Raw genomic sequence first — 19,681 nt, 5'->3', positions numbered from 1 at the left:
ACATATGTCCTTCTATTATTCTGGTCAAGGAAGTGATCAATAGAGCTTAATCTTACTCAATGCTGAAACACAACATACCTTGTTATACCAGGCAGAAACAATGAGTTTTTCCTCATAATCACGGAATTTTGCTACTTTACATTCACTCTGAAAAAGAAAATAATGATTAAGACAATTAAAATATCAGAAATTGCCCCAAATTACTAAAAACCAAGTAATTTCTTTACTATATTACTGCTAGAAAATGCATTCATGACATACACAAATGAGTCAAAATAAAGGAGTGAATTATGCAGAATACAATCAAAACATCTTTAGGAAAGACAACGAATGTGAGTAATCTTCCTTTTAGCAAAGTTACTTAGAAACAGCAACTAACTTACACACACACACACACACACACACACACACACGCACACGCACACGCACACGCACACATACACACACACACACCACTAAGAGATTGATTCCCTGTGCTACTAATTCCCATGTCTTGAGACAAAAGCAACTGGCCGAAATATCAACATGGTGCTGTACCTATGGAGGAGTTGAAACCAAGGAAAAAGAACTCAGTAAACAAAATGTTAGGCTCCTCAACACAACCTTTTTCCTATTAATTCTTGGCAGCCTATTTATGAGACTAACAGTGGCTAGATGCATGCACCACTATGCGGACTGAAGTGCCTTTATTATTCTAATACAGTCAGTTCTGCAATTCTGATGAGGACCAAATATAGATGACACACATAAAAAAACTGTAATACTTAATGCATATATCTTCCCTGATCAACATGCTCTCAGCACAGAAAGTGCAGGACCAAACACCCAGAGAACACCCTTCTTTTTCTTCTTATACACAAGCCATGAATAACTAAAAAGTAAGCACCCATATGCTGTGAGTTAATGGAGGCTTTTCCCTCAGAGTCCTCTAGGGAAAGGTACTATTTTGTTATTGCTCTTTTAGGATTTGAACATTAGCAATTGTGTTATGTATTCACCTCCTCTGTGAAGTAAATGGTCAACACACTTGAAAAACTAAGATTTCAAAGATGATCCCGTCAAATATTATTTTGGACAAGCCCACACAAAGAATCAAACAAGAGAGGTGAGGACTAAGATAAGTTACCAATAAAGCTGCATGCCCAGCCTCTGATTTATAAAATATTTAATGCTGGGGCTACAGAAATGAGACAGACTACTTCATTCTCAAGATGCTAGAAAACATGCTTCTGTTAATGCAAGAGGACTTCAGTGAACTGGGACTCTTCAGTGAACTGGGACTCTGGAACATGGTGCAAGCTCCTTTTGTGTAAATACAGAAAACATTTTAGAGGAAGAGAGTTGGACAATTGAGTTAGAATGTGAACATAACATTCCCTGTGCATTTTACAAACATGGCATGATCTGAATAAATTCTAAGAGCAGGCTTACACCAGCCTGGTATACAAATTCTAGATGCAGGAAAGAGAAGATATTAAAAGTTTCAAGGGAAAATAATTCCATCACAGCTCATACTGACTTTGCTGGGAATCATACAAGGAAACAGTGTATGAACAGACTGTGTTTTAAAGTATGTGAAAAGAAACCAATCATAGTTCATGGGGAGATAAGAGCCATACAGCTCAGCATGGCTTCTTTGTATGCATTTCAAAAACAGCACCTACTCTTACCACAGTGTTGAAAATAGTGGTCCTGTAAAACATTTGACCAAAGAAACTAACAAAGTAATTACGAAATCTAACACAAAACTGTACAATGTCACATCCACCTGACTTCATAAAAATGATGTAAGTAGTAGTACAAAAAATGCCTTCAATAGCTAAGAACTCAGGTTCTTAGCTTAGCAGGGTCACACCATGATTAGTAAAGGTTTTATGAAACCTCATCATGAATGGCAAATATGACAGAAGTGAATTCTCAGGCCTCCAGAGAGGGTGAGGAGGTGAGTGCTATGAAGGCTTTACCTCTAGAATCTCAATTCTTCTTTCTTTCTCCGCCAGCTGCTTTCTAAGTAACATTATTTCTGCTGATGCTGGATTTAATTTGGGATCTAAAGTTTTTATTACCTGTATAAAGAGAAAAGTCATGTCCACTTTGTCTTCAAAAGCATCAAAAATATAAGAACATGTTTTATAAAAGTTATAACATAGATTATCCATGAAGTCACTAGGAGCTTATTTACAACTTAAAGAACAAAAAAAAAAAAAAAAAAAAGGAAAAACAGCACAAAAACAAACTCCTCTTATCTACGTATTCAATGGCAGCTACTTAGCATTTTTGTTATTTAAACTTTGAGCACTAAAGTTTAATTGTTTAGCTTTTTAAAGGTAATTTATCAGTTTTATTGGGGGAGGTGACCTGGTCATGACTCCATACTCTACTTAGAAGCCTTGTACTTTTTGATTATTGAAAAGCAAAGGACAGCTGCAAAGAGACCTGGAATTCAAAGAGGGACTGTTGAAATAAATCAGCCTATATACTTTAGGACTGCCTTAACTTTTAAAAAGTCAAAAAATATATTTGTCAAATAAAAATAAAAAATGCTTTAGAGTTTTGTTCCCACAGGAGATGAGAGGCTGTGGATTCCTTCAGGGTTAATATGGATCAGGTTTGATGAGGCGAGACCTCCTGAATCTTGACAGGTGATATCTATCAGCAAAGGTTACTGCTGGTTTTCCCAGGACTTGGCCATTATCTCAAATTTTCTCCCTGGGACCTTAAAGATGCTTCCTCCACAAACAGCAGGAAGCAGTATGGAGAAAACTATGCCAACATTTCCAAGAGATTGGGGTGTGGGTGGTTTTGGTTATTTGATGGGTTATAGATGTTGGTTATCATTTAGGGGAATATAGAATACTGATAGGAATTTAAAGTTATTTTTGTTACACTGTATATATGGTTCTAATCTAATTGTTTAAAGGATTTTTGTATACCGATAAAAATTTAAGGTTATTTTTGTTACAACATATTGTATGTATGTTTCTATTTTTGTTTGAGGTATTATACCTATGCAGTTTGTTTAAAAATGTAAGGTAAAAATTCTAGTTTTTGAAAGCTGTTATTATAAACTATGTAGGATTACATAGTAGGAAACATAGGTTAGTGGTTAGTCTTCATAACAATCAAATTTGTAGATATGTTAGGTATGCTTCGAGATCATTTAGATATATATTTTAGATTGACGGTCTTCAAACCATTCAAAGATCTACAGAATATGGCATTTAAAATGTTAGCTTAGGGCTTTTCATGACAGTGAGACATATCTGCTCCTGGCAGCACAGTTTACTTCAGAGATGATGGGCATTAAAGAAACTCATTATGGAGTTTGCTTTCACTGTGGCAAGGTTATCCACTGGGCAAAGAAACTGTTCTTGCCTTTGACTGCTGATAATATGTTGTATAAACTGGACATGCAGGACCCACAGAAAAGTGACTGCTGAGCTTTGCCAAAATAAGGCATGATGGTCCTTCAGGGTTGCTGCTTCACAGAAGAAACTGCCACACATTCTGCAGGACACACAGGAAAGTGACTGACAAATTTTGCCAATATAGGTGAGACAGTCTTTCAAATCTCCTGCCTCACTGAAAAGTCTACCAGCTACTATGGGCCTGTAGGCTAAAGATGGATGTACCAATGTTACAGAGAAACTTTGGGTGACTGTCCAGGAAGCCAAATGTCTCTGTTGTTAGATAATATTACATCCTTCTGGATCTTTGATGGAGTTGAAGACTAGATAGTTATAGTTGCAGTTTTCCTTATTTATGATAGAAAGTAAATTATGTATAAACCTTTGGGGTTACTAAGATGGATGGATGGTAGAATTCTTTCTCTGAATTTGTTAAATGTAAATGGACTGAATAATGTAAATTAATTCTTAGTATAACTACATACAAAAAATTTTAACTATGTTAAAGTTAAGACCTTTTTATTTAGACAAAAAGGAGGAAATGTAGAATATTACTGTAAGGTGTGTTACTTTTGTTTATGTTGCATTTATTTAACTCTATGATAGTAAGGCAGGATTAAAGGATAGGCAGGGGTATCAGGCAGAGAGAATAGATGGAGAAATTTTGGAGAAAAGAAGGAGTCAGAGAAGGAGGAGGACTCCAGGGGCCAGCCACTCAGCTACACAGCAAGCCATGGAGTAAGAGAATGTGAAAAGCCCAGAGGCAAAAGGTAGCAGGGATAATATAAGTTAAGGAAAGCTGGCTATCAACAAATCAAGCTAAGGCCGGGCATTTGTAAGTAATAATGTGTGTGATTTATTTGGGAGCTGGGTGGAGAGCACCTCAAAAGAAAACAATACTAACAACATACTACTATTATTTTAAAGTTGTACCACCATGAAATTCCTTAATTTACTAAATAGAAAAGAATGTACTAATATTCTGAGGGAGTATTTATATGTGATATTCATGAAAATAAGACTATGAAAACAATATTTCACAAATATTTGAGCTAAACTATACAATAAGTAAAAGAAAGAATTTAGTCTGATGAGTATCAGGGTAGAGTTTAAGTCTCTAAAGTATAAAATAAAGCCAATTTGGTACATTCCAAGAGACTGTCTCCATAAAAAGGTAAACAATTTCATTCATTTTGCTAACACTCTAGTAAATTTTATTCTCAGTGAACATGCTGAGACCTTAGCACATAAGTCTAAGTTTGTTGTTCTAAAAATAAAAGACTTTATATCATAGTAATCACTTTCTTTCCCTAAGGTCATATTTATCTGACACTCAGTCAGACTGAGTGTGCAAGACTCACATTGAAGATGGCAGAAACCTGACAGGCAAGGCAAGGCAGAGATGAACAAAGTGACTAGGTTCAGACACAGACCTGCAGTACAATCAGAACTAGGGATGACCAGAAAATGGGATACAAGGAATCAGCTGAGCAGGTGGGTCACTCACATTTCTGGCTTTCTCTAAGTACATTTTATATCTCTCCTCCATTGCTTTCATGTCTTCATCCTTCTTCTGAAGAGCAGCTTCAAGCTCACTGATCTTTTGGACTATTTGTGAAAAAAAATTAAACCAATTATCACATATTCAAATCACTTGATCCTCACACAAAAATTGTATTTATCGAACTTATTTTCCAATGACTGCTAAGACAGCTTCCAAGAAAAAGCCTCTAATTTCTTCTTAGTAATTTAGTCTTATCTAAAACTTCTGAACTACAAGTAATGTATCCTCAATCACTGTCTATAATCTAAATGTTTCTACCTTTCTAACAAACATTAAGAATGTGAAATATACTGTTCAATGTAATCACAACTACAAGGAAAGAAAATAAGACATTATTGTTTTGAAGTTCATTTTAACCCATCTTGAAATTATTTTACTTAGATTCTACAGTATTAATTTGATTAGAATTTACAATGTTTGATACTCCTTTATACCAATCAGTTCATCTTATTAAAATTTTTTTTGCTTTAAAATTATATATACAAATGAACTTAGCATTAAAAATTAGCATGGTTCTTATGCAATGTGCACACTACATACTGTGTAAAGATGGATCTATTTTCTTATCTGCTTCACTAGAAGGGCAGATCCTGAGCAGTGTGTCCAGATTTTACACAAACTTACCGTTCTGACTTATATCTGGCTGAAGGTCTTCAATGAGCTCCTGTTTCTTCTGTAATTCTTCATGGACTTCTGTTAGTTTTTCCCTAAGTAGTGAAGAGAGCATGGAGCTTGGTGTCAAACAGACCTAAGAATGAAAACTAGTCTTTGCCACAATAATGTTTGGACTTTGGGCAAGAATCAATCTAATCTTTAGTTTCCCACAGGTAAAGTGGGAACCTATTTACCTAACTACAGGGTCTGCTTAGTAGATGCTAATGCACCTGACATGGTACATTCCAAAGCCTTTGCATTTTCCTTAAGCACCTACACTTACTACACAATTGAAAGGAAATGCTTTATAGAATTAGCAGCCACAACATCAAATTGGTTGGCTAATAAATGTCTGCTTAGTTAAATCTGTCAGATGATGTTAGCTGTTTAAAAATGTAGGAGTTGGGCTGGCTGCTAGGCATGAGCAGATGAACATGTTTTCTCTTGCTCTTGGTAGCAGTGGTGAGTAGTCTGGGCCTGTGCTTTCATTCACCAAGTCAGAAAAGGACATTTTCCAGAAGCTTCTATAACCCTTCCCCTTTGAAATGAAACATCAGTTTTACTTACATATGAGCTTCCAACTTCTGCTTTAGTTTGCTGGACTATAAAATTAAAAATAGTTGCTGTTAAGATGACTCACTTGGGAAGGGTAAATTTCCCAAACATCTAAATCTCTTCACCTCTTTTAAAGGTATATTATGTAAAAATAGACTTCAAAACATGTACTTGTAATAGCACAGTTTCTAATACCTAAAATTTTAGGTATATTTTCTACATCAAAAGGAAATAAGAATGGGAAATGAAGCAATGAACAGTAACAAAAAAAGTCTGCTTATTTTTGAATATAATAAAAATTAAACTTGAACTTGAAGAAAAGTAGCAAATCCAAGCTGAATGTGATATATTGAGGAGTATCAAACATTTCAGTATCTAATTAACAACTACTGAAAATACAGATCTTAGCATTTATAAAACTATCATTATAAATGAAAGCACTTTAATATCAACATTAAAATGAGGCAACTGGATTTTTCTCAAAAACAAATTTAAAATATCATTTCGTCTTTTAAAGGTATTACTTTTAACCATAATAGCAGTTCCGCATCAATTAGGTACCTGTAAAACTCTGATAATGTGGATATCAACACATTAAAAACAAAAGGTGAAGGAATTAACAATCTTCAAAACACTGCAACCCAAAATGTTGTCCCCCAAATAGGTGCCATTTTAAAAGTATTCCCAAAGTGGCTTAGTGATATCTGTATTAGAGAGGATACAATACCGTATATATGCACATATGAGATGCCGCCATGCATGAGATGACTTCTATGTTCCAAGCCCCCAGGGAAAAAAGAGAAAACCATATAAAGTATACAAAAGACAGAAGGGAAATTTACCCCTTTCAACCTGCCTTTCTACCTCTCCTTACTTTACAGCTTCCTCCCCCACCAGTATTTTCTATCAACTGGTATCTGCTAACACATTCAGATCTACCTTTTCTTTTAATCAACTACATCTCTCTCAATTTTTTTCTTCCCCAAATATACAGGTAAAGTATGGGAAAACTGCTAGGTATGTCAAAAATTCAGATTAAATCTATCTCTTTTCAAGTCTTCCCATCTCAGCCCACACTGTCTAAAATGGTTTGAGATGAAAGTAGGGGAAGCACTAGGGGTGATGTCTTCAAAACTGTCAATGTCCTTCACACTCGTCATGATTTCTTCAATGATCTGTCAGTTGAAACTACTTGTTTCCTATTAGGAAGCTTTTCCAATTCTGAGTGCTGATTATTCTCATTTCACTTTTTCTTCAGGACAAACTTGACAAAAATCCAAGTAGGCTTGTTCGACCTCAAAGCATCATCACTCTCTGAGTCAAGTCTTAGAGAATTTAAGTATAGGTGCCAAGCAGGACAGATAGAAATCACCTTACGATATATGTGAGCAATCTAAAAGACTTCAAGTTGGCAAAAATCACTGCATCTGTTATGCAGATATATACGGTATTTGAAGGTACCGTTAACGAAAAGGGTACCATTTCAAATGCAGAGAAGTAGGTAGTGGAAACTATTAGAGAATACACATAGAGCAAGTTAAGGATTCTGTTACTTACACTTTCGCCTTCAGTCTTGGAGCCCTGTTCTTGTAACGATTTCTGGAGGTCCTCAATTTGCTGCTGCAATTCTCCAATGCGCTCCTTGCTCAATCTATTGTGACATGAGTTGGTATTTATTTACTCATATTTAAAGATAAAACAGTTAGGGGGTCTATAAAAGTGCTAGCATAAATAAGTGCGAGGCAATTATCTGTGAAAAGCACAATAGGGAGAACAGGATGTCACCTCTGCGGAAATAACTTAAAAAGAACTTTTCCTCTCTTAAAGCACGTACGTGCAATACTGAACGTAGTCACATGTCTATCATTCTCTATCAGCTCACCAAAAGCCGAAACCTAGTATTTCTAGGGTTAGCAAGATAGTAATAGTCAAGTCTCTTCAGAAAAGTCAATGTACCCTATTTTACTCACAGAAAACAAGGTTCAAGTGTTTGAAACCCCAGTGGTCTGGTAAAAGCTGGATAAACAAATCCAGCTGCACCCATCTCTACACTGAGTATCTTCTTAATGAGGTAAGTTAGAAGACACTCAGCAGTCAGGTCAGCAGACGCTTTCACTGTGGAATCCAGAGCTTAGAAGCCATCTAACTTCACTAAGTTTCTGACCCTCTCCATCTCCACCTCCTTATCCATAAAAAAGGTGACCACAGTCACTAATTCAGAGTGAGGATTTACTGAACTTGTCCGCAAAAGTGCTTGTATGTAACTATTATTTATGAGAGTGGAGAGATAGCTCAGCACAGGACACTTGCTTGCCTGTCATTTAGGAAGGCCTGGCTTCAGTTTCCAACAGTGAAAAAACAAGATTGAAGCATAGAAGGAAGGGCATTATGGTAGATTCTGACAGGAAAGTCATAGAAGTCAGATATAAGTATTGTTTAGATGATAAAAAGTTTAAGGTACTTGAGTGGAACTAGGAAAGCACACCACTTGCTGCAAATACATTAACCAGCTTCTTCCTGTGTCTATAGCTGAATAGTCTGAATTTAAGTAACTTGCCAAGAAACAGTGACTTAGTTAAGCAAATGGAATTCTAATTGACCACACAAAAAGGTCCATGTTTGAATACCACATCATTTCCATTCTCATGTATTACTCTATGACTAAAATGTAAATTTCCATGTCCAAGATTGTATTTTTAAAATATAGATAAATTTTTGAAAAATTTTAGCTCACCAATATAAATCTCAGTAAAACATTTTACTCTATTTAAAAAGGTAACTTTTGATCTGTGGTAGGTATTACTTCATAAAATATTATTGAAATAAAAAAACTTGTATTTAAGAATTTTAGAAACTTGACTATAGAATCTGTGTCTTATCTACACACCAACTGCAGTAGCCACTAAATCACTAGTTTCTTTTGGTTGTGAGGATATCTAATGAACATCATGAATAAGTATCCTGGCTAGCTAAGTCTATTAAAATGAACACATTATTCTATATTTTATGATAATATCACTGAACTAAATCCTTTGAATTCTTCACAGAGTAAGGACTAGAGTGGTAAGAAACACCTGCTTGGCAATACCATCCATGCAGGCCATAGTGCTGTTTCCTACTTCTAGGTAACTGAGTCACTTGACTCCAAATGGCAACAGTCACCTTTGTTCAGTTTCCAACTCGTTCATCTTGCGGTGCTTCTGCTCCAGCTGCTCCTGCAGCTGCTCAATGCGTTCATTCTCCGTCCCTTCCTGCTGCAGGCGAAGCATTTTGTTTTCATGCTGCAGTCGAATGAACACCTCTCTAATGTTGAAAAGCATTTTTTTTTAATTTTTAAAATAATGTTTACAATATATTTTCAAATTGTTGCTACATTTATATACTTTGTTTGTATAAGTATGTATATGTGTTTGTGCACACATGTTCCATGGTATTCATGTAAAGGTCAGAGGGCAACTTGTGGAGTCAGTTCACTCCTTCACCACGTGGATCCAGGAATAGAATGCAGGGAGCTAGGGTTGGCAGCTCTGAGCAATCTCACTGGAACCACCATATTATTTTAAGGGAATTCCTATCTACTCAATAGCTCTAATTTTAAAACAGGATAAAAACTCCTCAAAGTTTCAAAGAAGCACTGTATGCCTTGCAAGGTCACACCTCAAAAGTTAAAGGTAACAGTATATGATCATGAGCAACACCATTAAACAATTATGCAAATCCCTAGATAATATGACTTCACTTTTAAATTTTAGCAACTTCAGGAAAAGTATATTCTTAGGATGCATATGATAAAACACAAGCAAATGTAAAAAAAGTTTGCCTAAAAATCTTAATAGATTTTTATGATCATTAGTCTCACTATACATATTAAGAAAAACTTTTGTGTATATGTATCACATTGTCACTATCATTTATCAGTTGAAGGACATTTTGTTGTTTTTATTTCTTTGCTATTTTTGTGATGTTGAGCCTACTGGGCATATGCCAAGGGGTGATTTATTTTTAACTTTATGAGATTATTTGGTTGTAAAAAAAAATGGAATCATGAAATCAGCAGGTAAAGAGTTGAAAGAAGAAAATATTTGGAGGCGACCCAGATCCTGAAATATAAATGCTCCATTTCTCTTATTTGTCCTTCCAGCTCTGAATGTTCAGGAGTTAGGTATCTACCTGGAGTAACCACAGAACCCTGAAAAGTCTCTAGAGATGGGAAGAGTGAATAATGGGTGCTATGAAGTAATAAATGGGAAAAATGGGGAGGAAAGTAAGTTGAGAGGGCTCAAATAGTGCAGTCCCAAGGGGTGGGGGGGGGCAGTAAACAGAAAGGATGTTTTTGGGTGGGAGAATCATTTATGTTCATCTAAAGTTATGTATAACTGTGTGGGGGGCATGTATTTTTTTAAATGAAGTTATGTCACTTACTGTGATTATACTTTCCCCAAGAACCAAAGAGCAAAAAAACCCCAGTGTAGGTATAAGAAACTCCTTTCTAGTTGTTGGTTAGAGGCATCTAAGGGACTCTTAAAACAATACAGGCTGTTGCTGTTGCACTTGGTTGCCTCTCAGAGGTTGAAGCTAAGTCCCTGTTGTGGAAGACACCAGGCACTTATAAGAATCCAGCAGAATCTGACCTGGAAGTCTCCTCCATGAGGAGTAGATTTTACAGTACTTGAAGATGCTAAAAAAGCTGCCAAGGAAGAAAAGTAATCAGTAGTCCTACCCAGCTATGGTGCTTACAGACCACAATGACCAGCACAACCAGACAACCCAAAAGATACAATATTGGCACTTACATCTTGGTAATCGGACTTGAGGCCTAATCAATAGAATCTACTAGTGCTACTACTTCCCCAAATCAGTATATAATCTTTAACTGCATTCTTTTTTTTTTTTTTTTCCGTTTTTAGATAGGGTCTCACTATGTATGATTGGCCTAGAACTCAAGAGATCTGCCTACCTCTGCCTCAAAGCACTGGGATTAAAAGCATGTGTCACTATGCTCAGCTTTAAAATGTATTTTTAATACTTATCCTTATACCCACAGATAAGTGTACCTCTTGCCCCTCAACCAAGAAACTTCTTTTTGCTGCTGCAGGAGACCATTACAGGAATCCAGAACTGGTCAAAATGCTAAGAACAATTGACTGTGGGGTGCTCAGCATCAACTCATACATCTACAACACAATCCTAAATCTAAGCCCCTGGAACATGGCAGAAAACAGGGTGGGAAGATTGCAAGAGACAGAGGACTGTGGTGGTATTGTATTCCCCAATGTTCCCCAATAAACTTATCTGGGGTCAGAGAACATAACGGCCACTTAGATACAGAGGCTAGAAAATGGTGGCACACACGTCTTTAATGCTAGCATTCCAGAGGCAGAAATCGGTCTGGATCTCTGTGAGTTCAAGGTCACATTGGAAACAGCCAGGCATGGTGACACAGGCCTTTAATCCCAGAAAGTGAGCCTTTAATCCCAGGAAGTGAAGGCAGAAAGCAGAAAGGTATATAAGGCTTGAAAACCAGAAACTAGAATCATTTGGTTGGTTAAGCTTTTAGGCTTTTGAGCAGCACAGTTCAGCTGAGATCCATTTGGATGAGGACTCAGAAGCTTCCAGTCTGAGGAAACAGAATCAGCTGAGGAATTGGCAAGGTGAAGTGGCTGTGGCTTGTTCTGCTTCTCTGATCTTCCAATATTCACCCCAATACCGGCTCCAGGTTTGATTTTATTAATAAGACTCTAAGATTCATGCTACAGAGGACCAAGATACATCTGTTGAGAAATTTATCTTTTATATATGACAGGGAAACTGCATGCATGACATCTCAACTTTATGGCTGCCTAAAGAAGACCTGAGCAATGACAGCATCAGCTGGATGGGGAAATCTCACAAGATGCAGATGATAACAGGCAATTAAAGGCTGCTGAGAGAATATCAGTCTTCTCCAGGAATGAACCCATAACTGGTTATCCAATTCCAAATAGTCAGGCCCCAAAACACATATCAGCAACACTAAATGGACTCAGCAGGTAAGATTTATTTGGTTGTTTAATATATATGTAACAATGATAACTAAAGAGAGGTAATGAGTGAGGAGGGTATACAAAGGGGCTAGAGACAGGGAATGGTATAAATACAGTACACATGATATTTTTAAAAATTATTAATGGTTTATATAAAGGTCTTAAGGTATTTTTCATATTGAGATTCAATGCAATTTTCATTCTGATATTAAATAGGAAATTTACAATTTCTCCCTTTTCCAAATCTTATACTCCCAAAGCAACTACTTTCAACAAATTCAAATTTTGTTTTAAATGGCCAAAGTATCACTCTAAAAATTAAGCTCTATAGCCATTTAAAAACTGATTTTAGCATGATTGACTCAACAACAAAGAAAATGACTCTCATTTTATAACTACTCAGAGGTTTGTTAATGATACTGCTTTTTGTCTTCTTATAATTTTATAACTTGAAATGAGTTACTTAACTTCTAAAGTAAAGTAACTTTTGTTATATGATTTTCAGGCAGTAAGCTTCTTCTTTAATGACAAAGCAGATGACCTTACAGCCTAGTAAGAAAATTCAGGTTATATTAGAATGTTAGTTTGTGGGATTTTGCTTCTGATGTAATTTTAAACTGTTGTGCTAGCAATTATGGTCTGTCTATAAAGTTTAAATGTGTCAAAGAGAATTCCGTATTATTTGTCTATATTATTCTGAGAAAAAGATTTGAGTTCCAAAAGGCCATCTACTATAAGACTCTATGTTTTTGAAATATTAATAAAAGGCAACTAGTACTGGTCATCTAGGGGCGAGATCTTGGGGGAGGGGCATGAATGGGGAACAACTGCTCCTGGATATCTAGGTCATGTGGTTGTAATGACAGATGGTTCTAAAATCAGATAATAATGGTGATGGTCACATTGTGACCGTGACAACTCTATGAGTATAGTGAGAAATATCAACCTATTATTTAAGTGAATGAATTATATCTTAATGAAACTAAACAAAGCATAATCTGAGTTTTAATAAATAAAATCTGACTTGTGCCAAGTACTAATAATATTTTATAACTAGACAGGTAAAATGCCTAGAAGTAAATCACCATAAACAACCAGGATAAAAGACAGACTAAGGGGGAATGTCTACATTTGTTAATTTTACCATTGTTACCGACAATTCTTCTATTTTATTTTACTCACATGGATTTGAATGTCATACATTAAGAGTTTCCAGGGTTAAAAAAATAGAAAAATTATTTCAATTCAGTACAGGCCTCGTCATAAACACTAGACTGTTACTCTGCCAGTTCGTAAAATTTTACTTTTGACAATTTTTTAAATTGCTGGAGTAAAAACAATTAAAGTTTTCAGCTCTATCATAATAAACTTATTAAATAATAAAATTTTTAATTAAAGTATATGAAAAAAAGATAGACTAAAACCAACTGGGATTTGTACTATTAGGTATAGGTTATCAGTCAGTACGAATTTACCTGTATTCCACTGGCATGATCTCAGCAGCGAGGTTCTCATAACTTTTTGTAGTAGATGCATCTAAGCAACAGACATCAATTAGTTGTCATCAGTATTTCAATCATTAGAAAAACAAACTTACATCTGCCCAACTCACCAGCTTGATTTAGGTGATCTTGCTGTGCCTGTGAGCACCGTAGCTCCTCATTCGTCTCTTTCAGAGTGTCACGCTGTTCTATCAGTCTCTAAAAAAAGAATTGTTCTATCAGCAGTTATAACCCCCACAACAATGAGTAGACAGCAACTGTGTGTGTGCACAAATGTGCATGTGTGTGTGCATGCCTGCACGCCTTCCACACATCAAATTCAGGGTCCAGGGATCAAATTCAGGTTGTCAATTTTGACACCAGGAACTTTTATCTACTGAGCCACCTAGCCTGCCCAGAATTCATTTTCTGATTTGAAAACTTGACTGAAAACTATAATGATCATGACTGACAGAGGGGTACTAACACAGGGGCTAGACAGATAGTCAAAGTAAGAGAGCCAAAAGGCAAGATCTATGCTCTTACATTTCTGGTCAAGTATGCATTTATTTTTAATTAGTAGGGTCTTTTGTGGGTAGTTTTAGATTTATTAGAAAAATGAACAGAACACCCCAAGTTTCTATGCATTCCCTCATCTCTCCTCCACTACCAGTTCTGTATTTCTAACACCTTGCACCGTTGTGACCAATGTGCCAGTGTGAGTACATTATTGTTAATGCATCCCAATGTGTAGGCTTTGCCCTTTCTGTTATACATCCTATGCCATGTATGCACCAAAACAGAATCATGGTCCTCTGCCTTGTATAACTAGAGTGACAAGACAGTTTCAATGAAGAAAGAACAGTCTTTAAACATGATGCCGGGGCAGCAGACAGCAGCCTACAAGTGAATAAGTTGGATACTATTCACATCATGTACAAAACGACTCTTATGGAACACAGACTACATATAAGAGTCGGACTCTAAAACCTGCAAAACAACACAAAGAAGTAAATCGAAACCAAGAAAAACAGACAAATGTGACTTAAAACAGGAAACTTTTGCTGAAAACAGGACTACTGTGAACATGAGAAGATAACACACAGAATCAGAGAAAACATTTAAGAAGTAGTTATCTAAGAAAGGATTTGCATCCAGAATATATATATATATATATATATATATATATATATATATATATATATATATATATAAAATCCTCATACTAAAAAAGCAAATAATTGAAGTGAAACATGGGAAGGCTCTTAAGAGCCATAAAGTACACATACTTGCTCAATGACCTTAGTTATTACAGAAATGCAAGTAAAAATTCACATTCATTAGGACAGCTAAAATAAAAAACAATGTCAGGAAAGTGTTGGCAAGGACACAGAAAAGAGATTAAATATACTTATGATAAGGCACTATGTCACCTTTCTTAGTATGCACTCCAGAGGAATAAAAACCACCCACATAAAAATGTGTGAATAAACCAGCAGCAATATTCATAATAGCCCAAAGTGGGATGAGTCCCAATGTCCACACACTGATGACCAGACAAATGAAGCATGCTGTATCAACACAATGGGAATCATTTACCAATAGACAGTATACCATAGGAAGCTTGAGAGACAATATGGGTGACCTTGAACAAGATAATCACAAAACCTAGTCATGTCACTGCATGCTTCAGACAGGCCAGCAAAATGCAGAGACAGCAAGTCCATAAACAGTTGCTGAGACTGATGGACAGGAGATCAGACTGCATGCTACCTGCTAATGTAAAGAATTTCTTTTTGGAAGTACAGTATTCTCAAACTTGATTACAGTAATGATGGCTCAACATTAAAAGCCTTGTGTGATGGTTTTAATTTTCAACTCCACTGAACTGAAAAATGCCAAGAATATCAGCAAAGTATAGCTATGAGGTTGGCAGGGTGGCACTTCAGAGATGACTCGATCATGAGGACTCTAAACTGATGAATGGATTAATTCTTAGTCGATTCACAAGATGACAGTATTAGATGGTAAAGAATCAAAACTGGACTTAGTGGGAGGAAACAGATGTCATTGGGTCATGTCCTTGGGAACCTCCTGTAGTCTTCTCTCTGCTCATCATCTACCATGAGCTAACAGTCTCTTCTTCCAAAGTATCACTGCTTCTATGGTGTTTCCCCCTACTACAGGCCTGCCAAAAGACCAGGCCATTATGAATAAAGCTTCAATAACTGGTAAGCTAAAATCATCTTTCCTGTCATACATAAATGCCAGACATCCTGTCGTAGCAATATGGTTGCTAAATGACACCCATGGAACAGTATACTTTACAGAAAATGGACATGGTATGTTCATAGATACTAATAAAGCTGTTGATGATCCTTGCTTTAAGGTGACTGGATGAAAATTTAGAGTTAGACAACATGCACTGAGACTGAGGACCCGTGACTATGACTTCATTATCTCTCCTGGCAAAAGCTAACAGGACTGAATAAAGAATGTGTGAACATGGGAGACTATGCATTCTATTATGTGCTGTCTTCAATTTCTATCATCAATGTTTTCTAACTTTCATGCAGAGGTCTTATACTTTTCTTGGTCAAACTGATTACCAAGAATTGCTGTGGGATATCTTTCTGTATGCTGTGAATACATGTTGTTCTAATTGGCTGATAAATAAAGATGCACTGGCCGGGCGGTGGTGGCGCACGCCTTTAATCCCAGCACTCGGGAGGCAGAGGCAGGCGAATCTCTGTGAGTTCGAGGCCAGCCTGGTCTCCAAAGCGAGTTCCAGGAAAGGCGCAAAGCTACACAGAGAAACCCTGTCTCGAAAAACCAAAAAAAAAAAAAAAAAAAAAAAAAAAAAAAAAAAAAAAAAAAAAAAATAAAGATGCACTGGCCTATGGCAAGGCAGCTTAGAGGTAGGCAGAAATCCAAGCAGACAGACAGGAAGAAAAAGGAGAGGCGGAGAGACGCCAGCCTGCCAACCAAGGAACATGCCAGCAGACAGGTAAGCCATGGAACATGTGGCAAAACCTAGATGAATAGAAATGGGTTAATTTAAGTTACAAGAGTTAGCTAGCAAGAGGCCTGCCATAGACTATACAGTTTGTATATAAGCCTCTCTGTGTTTACTAGGGTCTGAGTAGCCGCAGGACCAGACAGGACAAAGGAAAACTTCCAGCTACAAAGAACTGTATTTATTTTGTAGCTATTGTCACTGTGCATAAAACAGCTACTAAGTTTGTGTGCTGATTTTGTCCTACAACTTTACTAAATTTATCAATTCCAATTCTTCTTTAGTACTCTATATGAGAATCATACAGTATTTCTAAAATGTCTAAACCACCCCAAATTATAAAGATTCAGTGCAAGTTACCATGGAAGAATTGATAATAACATTTTCATAAAAGAATGACTGGGGAAAAGCTTTAACGCCTATGCACAAGAGATTCCGAATAGTCGTGGCAATCCTGAACCAAGCAAACAATGGGAGCATCACAGAACTTGATATCAAAGTGTACTGCAAAGAGCAGCAACCAGAGCCAGAGTATTGGCAAAAAACAGATGAACTGACTGATGAAACAGAACATGAATACCATAAATAAATCCAGGCCTTTATAGTCAAATGATCCTCCATCAAAAGGACAAAAACTTAATATACTGGAGAAAAAAATGCCTTTTCAATTACTGTTGCCCGCCCCCCCCCAAAAAAAAATAAACAAGCCATATCTCTCATTGTGTATTGATATAGCAACTAAAAATGGACCAAAGACTTAAACATAAGGTATTAAACTAGGAAATCACTAGGAAAAAAATATGTTTGGGATTCAGGTTAGTGGTTAGGGGTTAAGGATTAGGATTAGGGCAATTCATAGCTACAAAAAAAAAAGACATTTTTTTTTTTAAACAAACATTTATGATCACCTCTTTTTCCTTGAGTAAAGCTTCATGTTTTTCTTCAAGCCGTTTCATCTCAAATGCTAGTGTATCTGCCCTTTTAGACTCAGAGGAAAGCTTAGTGTGAAGGTCTTGAACCTTTGGGCAGGAAAAAAAAAGGAAAATAGTTCATGAGACTCATCAACTTTCAGGGTTGAATAAATGAACAAGGTGAATTGGAAACAGACAATTTTAATTCTAAGTTATTTGGAAAAGCAGAACATCAAAAAAAAAGAATTACAAAAAAAACTCAACAAATTAAAATGAAAATAAGTCAAAATATTTAAAAGCAGGCTTTATTTTAATAATTTTCAAGGTTGTTTGGTAAATGGCACAACAGTATTTGAAGGTGGAGCTACGTTCTCTATCATTGCCTAGGCATTTGTCCAATTCCCCAGACACTGACAAACAATAAAGGTCAACAGGAAAAACTGAAGAGCTCAGAAGGCAGTACAAAGGTGAAGGATGTAGGTGAGTCAGATTCTGTAACTGTCCCCTAAACTACAACTGCAGAAAGAAGAAATTCATCAGGAGCACACAACTTACTACACTCGATACTTCACTTCTGCATCACTCTGGGAAATAAAAATGAAATCACAACACTGAACTCTTAATTTCATCAATGAGATATTCAGACATCACTCACCTGGCGCTTATAGGTCTCCAGCTGCGCACGTGCTGCGTTGGCCTTCTTCAGCTCCTCTTCCAAGCTCACGGTGTTGTGCATATACATCATATTTGTCTCCTGTAAAGATTTCACCTGCTTACGGAGGTCATTTAGATCCTGTAGCTTCTGACGATACACTTCCACTGCCGACTCCAGTTTATTTGCTTTGTCTGAGGTAGCCCTGCATTAATAAAATGTGTATGCACACATTTTTTTTAGCTGCAAAATGAATACTCTAAACAATAACCAAAACATAAGCCTAAATCCATTTCAAGTTCATTATTTTTGTGGTAAAGTCAGCAACTATTAAAATCCTTTAGATTTGACAGACTGACAGACTTTTAGCACAATGTATCAAAATGCATGATTTGATACACATGACTAAGTAATTCTGAGCTATCTAGTTCCCAGGAAAACCACCTATATTGTTTAGCAAAGTTGTAAGTGTTCGATATGCTTATAAAGTTAATTCAATTGACAAATTTGTCTCTGGAAAAGCACTTTTCTTTAGAACTCCATTTATCTGACCAACTGTGCTAAAGCAAAAATGAACTGAAAAAAATTAAATCACTTCAATAGCACACATAGGTCCAAATTAATAGCTATAATGATTTCTTTTCAAATGGGTATTTAAAACAGAAAAAATTAAAAAAAAATCACATAAAAATACTAACTTTAGCCCAGTGGCTGAAGGTACTCCCGAGCAAGCCTGACACCTGAGTTCAGTCACCAAAACCCACATGAGGGAGGAGAGCCAACTCCCACAAGGTGTCCTCAGGCTCCCACAACATGATGCATACTCTCAAAATCATAGTGGCAGCTAAGCATACATTTTATATCCCACAGATAATCCTATCTGAAAGAAATGCTAAAATTCTTACTTATGCTGAGTTTCCCAAAAACGCAGTAATGCATACAAAATCAGTGACATGTATTATTGACAAAATTCTAAGAAAATATTATCATTTTGGGTTTCTGGGTTCTGATGTGAAACTGTCCTAACAAGAACTGAACATTACATCTTTAAATGAAAGTCTAACTAATGAGCACAGAAGGTGACCAGAAGTCTAAGTAAAAAGTGATCATTCCACAGGGATATTAAGAGATCTGGTAAGACTGGAAATCACTCAAGTTATCTAAACAAAAGCTGGGAAGTGGCATGAGGACCTGGACAGGCCGTACCTAAGAACATCTATCTCATCTTTCAGGGCTCTGGTTTCCTCAGCAAGGCTCGTCAGCTCATCGTTTCTGTGCTGAAATTCAATCAGCTGCTTTTCAAGTTCCTCACAGTGAACACGGTAATCATCTTTTGCAGCTTCAAGCCTTAAAAGAAAATAAATATTTTTAATATAGTTTCCATCCTCTATCTCCTCATTGAGATTTGAAGTGAATAT

General features: G+C 36.4%; 1 protein-coding gene across 3 annotated transcripts in view; it reads right to left on the bottom strand.

Annotated features, from left to right (window-relative positions):
* Positions 1-19,681, bottom strand: part of Hook1 (hook microtubule tethering protein 1) — a 45,068-nt gene that overhangs the window by 3,738 nt on the left and 21,649 nt on the right. For all 3 annotated transcript variants that reach the window (XR_013049222.1, XM_006974024.4, XM_042271429.2), the window contains exons 10-21: positions 19,470-19,610; positions 18,267-18,468; positions 17,609-17,719; positions 13,816-13,903; positions 13,679-13,739; positions 9,343-9,483; positions 7,738-7,831; positions 6,193-6,227; positions 5,596-5,678; positions 4,915-5,015; positions 1,965-2,066; positions 79-147 (exon numbers count right to left, since the gene is read on the bottom strand). Coding sequence is in view for 2 of the 3 variants with exons in the window: in XM_006974024.4 (XP_006974086.1) it covers positions 79-147; positions 1,965-2,066; positions 4,915-5,015; positions 5,596-5,678; positions 6,193-6,227; positions 7,738-7,831; positions 9,343-9,483; positions 13,679-13,739; positions 13,816-13,903; positions 17,609-17,719; positions 18,267-18,468; positions 19,470-19,610 (1,228 nt within the window). In the remaining variant the exon portion in view is untranslated. The remainder of the gene's footprint in view (positions 1-78; positions 148-1,964; positions 2,067-4,914; positions 5,016-5,595; positions 5,679-6,192; positions 6,228-7,737; positions 7,832-9,342; positions 9,484-13,678; positions 13,740-13,815; positions 13,904-17,608; positions 17,720-18,266; positions 18,469-19,469; positions 19,611-19,681) is intronic.

The sequence above is a fragment of the Peromyscus maniculatus genome, chromosome 2 (genome assembly GCF_049852395.1).
Source record: "Peromyscus maniculatus bairdii isolate BWxNUB_F1_BW_parent chromosome 2, HU_Pman_BW_mat_3.1, whole genome shotgun sequence".
Taxonomy (NCBI): domain Eukaryota; kingdom Metazoa; phylum Chordata; class Mammalia; order Rodentia; family Cricetidae; genus Peromyscus; species Peromyscus maniculatus.
This window is presented reverse-complemented; position numbering and strand designations above follow the sequence as displayed.